The sequence below is a fragment of the Pituophis catenifer genome, unplaced genomic scaffold (assembly GCF_029215685.1).
Source record: "Pituophis catenifer annectens isolate HBS135680 unplaced genomic scaffold, rPitCat1.0.hap2 SCAF_11, whole genome shotgun sequence".
NCBI lineage: Eukaryota > Metazoa > Chordata > Lepidosauria > Squamata > Colubridae > Pituophis > Pituophis catenifer.
This window is the reverse complement of record NW_027256891.1, coordinates 24,182,938-24,193,101: the sequence shown is the minus strand read 5'-3', so window position 1 is coordinate 24,193,101 and position 10,164 is coordinate 24,182,938. Positions and strand designations below refer to the sequence as shown.

Sequence of the window (10,164 nt, the reverse complement as noted above, 5' to 3'; positions counted from 1 at the left end):
GAAGGAAGGAAGGGAAAGGGAAGGAGGGAGGAGGAGGAGGAAAAGAAGAAGAACTACTACTACTACTACTACTACTACTACTACTACTACTACTACGGGGTTAGTCCTTGGTGCTCCCTGAGCTTCCTTGTTTTCTTGCAGATGTTTCATTACCCAACTAAATAACATCATCAGTGCTAGAAGGGAGTGTGTAGAAGAGGAGGAGGGGACAGGAAGAGAAGGAGAGGAAGGAGAAGGAAGAGCAGGAGGAGAAGGCCTGTGGGATCCTTGGTGCTCTCTGAGCTTGGTTTTTTTCCTTTCAGACATCTCATTACCCAACTAGGTAACATGATCAGTGCTACAGAAGAGACTTGGGGTTTGCTGTCTGTTTATACATAAGTGGCTTGCCCTGTTAGTTTCTCTTTTCTCTCTCTCTCTCTTTGGCACTGGTTTCATTTCGAGCAGCCACAGCAGCTCTTCGAATGCAGCTCTGAGGTTGCTTTTGGAGACCTACAAGCATTAATTGTGCACCCATCTGTGGAGTGGAATGAGGACGCCAGCAGAAGAGATGCAACTCTCCCTCTTTTCCATCCATCGGGTGTGTTTGTCAAATATTTTTTCATGCCTTTTCTTTTCTTTTCTTTTTTTTTACTTTAATTTATATGCCGCTCTTCTCCGGAGACTCAGGGCGGCTTACAATGCGCTAAGCAATAGCCTTCATACTCTTGTATATTTATACAAAGTCAGCTTATTGCCCCCACAAACTGGGTCCTTATTTCACCTACCTTAGAAAGGATGGAAGGCTGAGTCAACCTTGAGCCTGGTGAGATTCGAACTTGCAGTAATTGCAAGCAGCAGTTCTTAATAACAGTGCTCGGTCCACTGTACTACAGGCTCTGTTTTCCCGTGTTTTCACCACGGGAAATCTTGTTTCTTTCGTGAACGGGCTCAGCCGCTAGAGCGCACTATGGATGGAGCCGAGCGAAACACAGACAGTTCAGCCTCCTCCTCATCTTTACTTTGTGTGTACACACACACATTGTCTGGTTCACAACTCAGGCACTGTGTTGCGCTGGTGAAACCTGCGGTCCTTGTGGCTTAGTGCAATTTTATTTTTATTTATTTGTTTCCATTTCTATACCGCCCTTCTCCAATAGGACTCAGGGCGGTGAACAGCCAAAGTAAAAAACAGAACATACAAAATTTAAAAACGGTTTAAAATAATTAAATGTTTTGGCCGTAAATTAAAACAACCCAATTTAAATCAATTTAAAATTTAACTCAAGCCAGTGTGTGAATCCAGTCGAACGTGGCTTATTCTACCCTTCCAAGAGTAAAGGAACCACGAAATGAGCATCTTCTCGGCATAAAAGCATTCTGGAAAAAGAGTGGTGGGGGGGCAATTGTTTTTATTTTTCTCTTTCACCCCTCCCTCTCCAATTAGTTTTTTTTTTTCAGCCTGGAGAATTTATTCCCGTGAAGCCCAGAAACTGTGGCTAATGATTAACTAATTATAAATTTCAGGGGAAATGACTCCGTTCCTTGTAATTATCCGGAAATGTATTCTGGGAAGCGTATATGAAATTGACAGATGGAGGAAATATATATCTACACACACACACACACACACACACACACACACACAGAGAGAGTCTTTGAGGATGTGAATTGGTGCGTGAGAAGACTCGGCTGCAGAAAAGCAAAATTCCAGATGAATACCACTTCGTCCTCACCTTACGACCGCAGTGGAGCCCAACATTTCTGTTGCTAAGCGAGACGTCGGCTAAGTTAACGCATTGTAAGCCGCCCTGAGTCTTCGGAGAAGGGTGGCATATAAATCAATTTTTTTTAAAAAAGTGAGTTTTGCCTCATTTTACGACCTTTCTCGTCCTCGTTGCTAAGCAAACCGCTGCAGTTGTTAAGTTAGCAACACGGGGAAATCTGGTTTTCCCCCGTTGACTTTGCTTATCATAAATTTGCAAAAAGGGTTTGACACTGCGACCGTCATAAATATGAGCCAGTTGAAATTTGATTACGTGACACTGCGACGGTTGTAAGTGTGAAAAAAAGTCACAACCCACTTTTTTTCAGTGCCGTGGTAACTTTGAACGGTCACTAAATGAACTGTCGTAAGGCGAGGATTATCTCTACATCATTCCTGCCATCCTCAGGGCCGTAATGTTATTTCTGTCATATTCTCCTAAACAACAGATCTTTAGATTGTACAAAGGAGGTGACATCTGAGAGAGGGAGAGAGAGAGAGAGAAGAGAGAGAGAGGGAGAGACAGAGACAGAAAGACAGACAGAGACAGAGACAGAGAGACAGAGACAGAGAAGTGAGTGAAAGAGACAGAGACAGAGAGAGAGACAGAGAGAGAGAGACAGAAAAACAGAAAGAGAGACAGAGACAGAGAAGTGAGTGAAAGAGACAGAGAGACAGAGACAGAGAGACAGAGAGAGAGAGAGAGAGAGAGAGAGAGAAACAGAAAGAGAGACAGAGAGACAGAGACAGAGAAGTGAGTGAAAGAGACAGAGACAGAGAGAGAGAGACAGAGAGAGAGAGAGACAGAGACAGAAAAACAGAAAGAGAGACAGAGACACAGAGACAGAGACAGAGAACTTTTCCTGCCCAACATCCTTTTCTTACCAATATCAAGATACCTCCAAGGACTGGTGCGGCGGCCTAGAGGTGGAGCTCTGGCCTCACAATCAGGAGGCTGTTAGTTCAATCCTAGGTAAAGGCAGATATTTCTCTCTCTGGGCACCCTGAGAATAGATCTGCTGAACAAAACTCCTTCCTCCTTCCTTCCCTTTCTCCTTCTTTCCTTCCTCCCCCCTCCTCCTCCTCTTTCCCTCCCCTCTTTTCTTATTATTTTCCCTTTTCTTTGAATGTTGGCATTTTATATACAATAAAAACACTTGACAAAGAAATAATAGTAACAATAGATCCATATTATTGCCCCGAAAACTGCTTGGACCCAGTCCCACGAGAGTCCCACTCCAGTAGAAAAAATCTTTTTAGCTACCCTATATCAACGCCTCTTATTTTTTTTCAAGGACAATTTGCTCACCTTGCCGACAGGTGGAACCAAGGAGCAGCTCCCAAAGCTCCTTAACCTGCCTGACTCGAGTCCACCCCCCCCCCAAGCCAATTTTGGTTGGCTCGGGATTTTACATAGGCTGCCAAGCCCACCTTGTAGTATCCATCCTCCTCCCACCCACAGCTCCGAAGTCCATTTGATGTCTCCCCATTTAGTCAATCCAAATGAGAAGACTGCCAGAGGGAGGAAGGAGGCTTCCCACCTGTGCAAGCTGCTTACCTGGAAGGGGGGGGCTCGCCAAGCTTGGGTAGAGGGTCTTCTGAACAGAGGGGGGGAAGAGGGGTCTCAGTCACGCCCATCAACCTGAGTCTTTCACCAGCCTTTCCTTGGCAACGGAGGAGGGGGCTGCTTTTCTTTTCTCGCAGGGTGGGGGGGGGGAGAGAAATGGGTGGGTTGAGGAATTGGGTGGGTGGGCTTGGGTGGGTGGGCTCCCTTGTCTCTTCCCAAGAAGGCGTTCGCGCAACCTCACGCCAGGCGGCGGGCTGAAGCACCTCGGGGAGAGCAAAGATCGCAGCGCGGGCTCTTTTCTTCCTTTTCTTCTTTTTTTCTTCCTTTCTTCGCCCCCTCCCTCCCTCCCTTCCTTCCTTTTTTTTTTTTTGGCTCCCTTCCAAAGCAGGGCAAGAGAGAGAGAGAGCAAACTTTGCACCGGGAGGTTGGCTCAAGAAGACGCGGAAGCGAGAGGAGACCCGGCTCCAAATGGGGAAAAAATAGATCTGGGGCGGGTTGCTTCGGATTCACTCCAGCTGCTCCGGATTTGCAAGGCTGGCCGGAGTAAGCAAGCTCCAGACCGGGTAGAAACCGGGGTAGAGGGACCCCCCCTCCACCCATCCATCCCTCTCCACAAACCGGAGTAACAGCCCCCTTCCCTATCCACCTTGGAGAGAAAAGAGGCGAAACGCGCGCGATCCCCTGCTTAGGAAGGCGCGCAAGGGCCCCGTTCTGGGTTCTTTTGCGCGCGATCCTGGGATTTACGATCCAGAAAGGGGGGGGGAAGGAAGGAGTGATCCTAAACCCAGCGAGGAGGAAAAACTTTGAGACAGAAGAAGGCATTGTCATTCGGATCAAGCCGGAGGTGAGTTCAGAAGGTGGTTTATTTTATTTTTTTAACCCGGATAGGTAACCACTTTCTCCTTGCGCGCAGTCATCACCGGTCTGGTGGTGGTTTGGGCATTGTGGTTTATTCTGAGCATCGAGGAGTTGGGTAGAAGTCGGTAGGGTCGAGCTAGGAATGGAGCCAGCCTGCAGCCGGCAGCTTGCTTGCTTGCTTCCCAGGCCCACAATCGGGATTTTGTGGGCAACAGCCTACCTCGCAGGGTTGTTTTGGCATTGACTGGAACTGTCTCAGGAGCTGTTGGGAAAAAAAAAAAAACTTGGACAGCCCAGGTTGGTCATGGGCAGCCTATCCATCCTGCACCCATGTATTGATTGATTGATTGATTGATTGATTGATTCGATTTATATGCCGCCCTTCTCCGGAGACTCAAGGCGGCTTACAATGCGTTAAGCAATCGCCTTCATACTTTTGTATATACCTGCTTAGTAGGGCTTTCGCCCCCCCCCCCCAAGCGGTGTTCTTTTTTATACAAAGTCAGCTTATTGCCCCCCCAATCCGGGTCCTCATTTTACCTACCTCAAAAGGATGGAAGGCTGAGTCAACCTTGAGCCTGGTGAGATTTGAACTTGTAGTAATTGCAGGCAGCTGGTGCTACTTAACAGCACTTTAGTCTGCTGCGCCACCAAGGCTCTTTTGTAAGGTGGAGGAAATATTTATTTTTATTAATCATCAGGGGGAAAAAAAGTAAATGTTAATTGTGGTTAATACTGATATGTTTATTAAAATCACGAGTATGATTATGGTTATGGTTGGGTTTTTTTAAACTCAAAATTAATCATGTCCAGACAATACGCTGTTCAGATAGACATGGATTTTTTTTTATGTTTTTAAAAGAAAAATGTACCAATAAAATATATATATTCCAAAAAGAAAAAAAAGAAAAAAAGAATAAATGTCAGTGGGACAGGTGGTCATTCCCAGCTCAACCTACCTGCCCCTTTTTATTTATTTATTAAATGTATTGACTGCCTGTCTTACCAAAAGGTAACTCTGGCCGGCTTACAATATTAAAATAAAAAAAAAAAGATAAAATTTTACAAAAACTATGGGCAATAGGAAGTAAATACCCTGTTTCCCCTAAAATAAGACATCCCCTGATAATAAGCCCAATCGGGCTTGGCAATAAGGCCAATCATTTATTTCAGGGTTCAAAAAAATATAAGGCAAGGTCTTATTTTCGGGAAAACACGCATAATAATATTAAAAAGACATATTCCATTTAAGAGCTTGAAATTTTAAAATGCCTTCTCTCTTGCTGCCCCTACCTGTGCACCAAGGGAGTAAGCAAGGTGCAATAAAATAATAAAATAAAATAAAATAAAATAAAATAAAATAATAAAATAAAATAAAATAAAATAAACCCCCCTCCTCAAATCAAAAGCCCCCAGAGTCGCTTTGGGTAGCGAGATGGTCAGCATATACACTGAATCCATTAAATAAATGAACGCCTTTGTCATTTGTGAATAGAATTTTTTTAAAAAAAATATTCTACATTGTTTGCTTGGCGGCGGCTGCTCCCTTAGACCAGGTGTGTCTGACCTTGGCAACTTTAAGACTTGTGGACTTCAACTCCCAGAATTCCCCAGGCAAGTCATTCTGGGAGCTGAAATCCACAGATCTTAAAGATTGCCAAGGTTGGATGGCCACGCTTTACAACTTCACAGGAATGGTGCCGCTATTTGTTTATTTGGAGCAATAAAGAAGCTTGCTCAGTTTCTGTTTTGCAACCGCAAAGAAATAACAAAATCTAAGCTGACGGGGTGTGTCCCCAGGTAAAGGAGGAATCGGGAAAACTGGCTCACTTTCGCCCTGGATTATCTTGGAATCTGTTAGGTAAAGGGGAAAAAAATGGGGTGGAATGTATTGTATTTCTAGGAACAGCTTCCCTCCGGCGTTTTCTTTTTCTCTCTCCCTTGAAACATCTGTTGGTGTGGTATTATTAGATGAAAGGAAGCAGAGCCCCAAAATATCCCGTTTTATACCGCTTGGGCGCAGTGGTGGGTTTCGAATCTTTTTACTACTGGTTCTGTGGGCGTGGCTTGGTGGGTGTGGCATGGCATGGCTTGGTGGGCGTGGCTTGGTGGGCATGGCAGGAGAAGGATACTGTAAAATCTCCATTCCCACCCCATTTCAGGGGAAGGATACTGTAAAATCTCCATTCCCACCCCACTCCAGGGGAAGGATACTGTAAAATCTCCATTCCCACCCCATTCCAGGGGAAGGAATCCTGTAAAATCTCCATTCCCACCCCACTCCAGGGGAAGGATACTGTAAAATCTCCATTCCCACCCCACTCCAGGGGAAGGATACTGTAAAATCTCCATTCCCACCCCATTCCAGGGGAAGGATACTGTAAAATCTCCATTCCCACCCCATTCCAGGGGAAGGATACTGTAAAATCTCCATTCCCACCCCATTCCAGGGGAAGGATACTGTAAAATCTCCATTCCCCACCCCACTCCAGGGGAAGGATACTGTAAAATCTCCATTCCCACCCCATTCCAGGGGAAGGATACTGCAAAATCCCCATTTCCTCCCGATCAGCTGGGACTTGGGAGGAGGCAGAGAATAGATGGGGGGGCGGGGCCAGTCAGAATTTTTACTACCGGTTCTCTGAACTACTCAAAATTTCCACTACCGGTTCTCCAGAACTGGTCAGGACCTGCTGAAACCCATCTCTGGTCTGGGTGGGAGGAGGGACGAGCAAGAATCAGGGATGATGGTTTCAGGAGTGTTATTTAAAACCTGCCTGGCAGAAGGAGCAGTGTCCAAAGAATCAAAATAAGTTTCCGCACCAGTGTTAAGTCTAGACTTATATAGGGGGGGGGCCTTCAAAAATTTTAGCAAGGGGTTCTCTGCCTGGTTGCTGGATGGGCGTGGCCATGATGGGCGTGGCCTAGTCTGCCTCCTGCACCATGGTGAGCCGGAGGCATCCTTGCCCTCCCCGGGCTCCAAAGGCTTTCCTTGAGCCTCCGGGAGGGCAAAAACAGCCTCCTCAGGCTCCGGCAGCCCCCTGGCCTTCCCAAACTTCCGGTAGGCCAGTTTTTTGCTCTCCCCGAGCCTCCGCGCACACCCTGCACTTACCTGCATCCAAAACGGGTCGTGTGGGGACTCCAGGGAGGGGAGGGGTGGGGTGGGCAGGGCCAGCCAGGAGTGGGATTTGGGGGTTCTCCAAACTGCACAGAATCTTAGCTAGAGGTTCTCCCGAACCCACAGCAGTCCACCCCTGCTTATATACCGCTTCACAGTGCTTTACAGCCCTCTCTAAGCGGTTTACAGAGTCAGCATCTTGCCCCACCCCCAAACCATCTGGGTCCTCATTTTACCGACCTCAGAAGGCTGAGTCAACTTGTCAGGATTGAACTCCTGGCAGTCGGCAGAGTCAGCCTGCAATACTGCTTTCTAACCACTGGGAAAGAAGGAAGGAAGAAAGGGAGGGAGGGAGGGAGGAAAGAAGGAAGAAAGGAGAGGGGGAGGGAAGAAGGAAGGAAGGAAGGAGGGGAGGGAGGGAGGGAAGAAGATAGCAATAGCCCTTAGACATATATACCTCTTCACAGTGCTTTACAGCCCTCTCTAAGTGAATTACAAAGTCAGCCTCTTGCCCCCAACAATCTAATGCACTTAACCTGGTCCCTGAATGAATGAATTAGTTTTCTGGATTCAGACCATAATGAATAATAAACTTTCTCAAATGGTCTGCATTTCAACTACATGCTAAGCTTCATATGAGCATGCCAGCCCAACCAAGATTAAAAGTAACGGTGGTTAACATGGGAGGGACTTGCTACAGCTTTAAGGTTTAACTGATCTTAGCAAGCAGATATATCCCAACCTTGTTGTTTTTGAACTATTAAAATATTAGAGAGGTGGAGCCCTTTAAGATGAAGGGGTCTCAAAGTTGCCTATCCATGGCTGTTCTTCTAAGTGTGTTTTGGGGTTATTTTTGGAAAATGAATTGATGCGTAAGGAAAAAGAGAAGGTTGCAAATAGAAGGTTGTTGTTTTGTTCTTGTGAAGTCCAGAGCATTGATCAACCATGAAGGCTCTTTTGAGTTTCTCCAAAACTTTGAAGAGAAGAAAAATATTTGCAGCTCAGAGTCGAACGGTGGGGTCCTTGACGCTCTCTGAGCTTATAGAAGCATCAAGGACTGTACTTTGAAGCTCAGAGAACACCAAGGACCCCAATTTGGAAGGGCTGCAAATGGACACCTTCTCGGTAGAGTTTTGCTACTCATGGTCTCTTTCTCGGCGAGTGATCAGTTCCTCTTACTAAGTGTTGATGGCCCATGTTGGTTCCCTCTTTCTATGCAGGCAACGTTGAGGAGAGCAAGAAAAGACCTTCCTCACTTCCTCTTCTGAGCAGGAAAACGATGACTTCAAGAAGCAGCTGCACACAACAGTAACCAAGACTTCTGGATAGAGGTGGGGAAAGTACCGGAACTTTGAGGAGATGCAAGACCCTGAAGGAAGGGACGTGATGGAGAAGCAAAAGGAGAGGAACCAGAAAGGAGGAGGAGGAGGAGGAGGAGGAGGAGGAGGAGGAGGAGGAGGAGGAGGAGGAGGAGGAGAGAGGCCCATCCTGCCAAGCAACCTCCAGGAACAAAGACGAGTTTCTGATGGCACCCAGTCCCCTCGTCCTATCAGCCGGGCTGAATCCTTGAGCCTTCTCCGGGGTCAACCGACCAACAGGAGCTGGGTGAAGAGGAATTCGGCAAAGTGGGTGGCCGAAATGAACCCATCCCGCCTTTCCATATCTTGGAGCAGCACCAGGAGGAAAGGGTTGAAGGAGCTTCTCCTGCAGAGCAGTCAAGCCAGCCCCACCTGGCTTACACCTTCCCTCAAAGAGTCCATCTCGATGGAGACCCAACGGGTAGAGGATCCGTTCTCGGAGGCGAATTCTGAAGAGTTGTGCTTAGCTCTGGACCCCTTGGAACACGAATGGATGTTGACGGTGGCCCAAGGGGACGCCGAAAGCATCCTCAACCTCTTAGCCAAGGAGCCCAGCCTGCTTTCCAGGAGAGATTTTGTGACTGGTTTTACTGTCCTCCACTGGTTGGCCAAACACGGCCGTCACGAAGATTTGATCCGGGTGATGTCTTTTGCAGAGAGGAACGGCTATCCAACCAACGTCAACGTACTCACGGCCAGTGGGAGACTGACCCCTCTCCACTTGGCTGCTCTTCAGGGCCACGCAATGACCATCAAGATCCTAGTAGGAGCCTTCGGCGCCAACACCAGCCTCAGGGATCACAATGGCCGCAAAGCTTGGCAGTACCTCCACGCCGATGCTCCCAGAGAGTTGAAGGAACTCCTGGGAGCAACGGAAGAAGACTTGGCCGTCCCCGGAGCAGGGAACACCAACAATAACTGCGCTCCTTCAAGATGGGGTTGGATCGGGGTCTTTAGGACGGAATACCAAATTCCTGAGGCTGCAAGGGTGGGCCAGAGGAACAGTCCAATGGGTTCTTATTTCAGAAACATCTTCAGGCAAGCTGTTGCATACTTCCAAGATCATTAGTGGTCTCCTGGACGGTTAAGAACCGTTTGATTTCTTGGCTTGGATTGATCCTCGTAGCCATTAGAGAAACGGCAGTTAAGAAGGCAGAGGGAAGTGATAAGGTGTTTCATCTGTCGCGTTTTAGCAAATCTCAGGATAGGAATTTTTTTTTTTTGGCTCAAGGAAATGGATACAGGGAGGAAGTAGGAATGAAACTGGGGGGGATGTCCTTCGCATTTCATCTCTAAAGTGTTGTGGGTGAATGTATGATGTTAAAAAGAACTTGAAATTCTGCCTCTGGAAAAAATGTCTCACCTTAGCCCGAGAATGCAGGACGTCACATTATGCAAAGATATGCGCATATCTTTGCATAACATATTCAGATTATGCTAGGCCGAAGGACCAGCAAAGAACTATCTTATGTTGAGGGTGGACGGCCTCACCTTTGGCCACTGGAAAAAAAAACCCTCTAAA

At 47.1% G+C, this 10,164-nt stretch overlaps 1 protein-coding gene across 1 annotated transcript; it reads left to right on the top strand.

Annotated features, from left to right (window-relative positions):
• The first annotated feature begins 8,643 nt into the window (after positions 1-8,643).
• SOWAHD (sosondowah ankyrin repeat domain family member D) lies at positions 8,644-9,711 on the top strand. The gene has a single exon (XM_070952131.1). The coding sequence runs from the start codon at positions 8,644-8,646 to the stop codon at positions 9,709-9,711; it is 1,068 nt and encodes a 355-aa protein (XP_070808232.1).
• Positions 9,712-10,164: the final 453 nt, after the last annotated feature.

Coding starts and splice junctions, on each gene's coding strand:
- SOWAHD (XM_070952131.1), top strand. CDS start 8,644: ATGCAAGACCCTGAAGGAAGGGACGTGATGGAGAAGCAAAAGGAGAGG.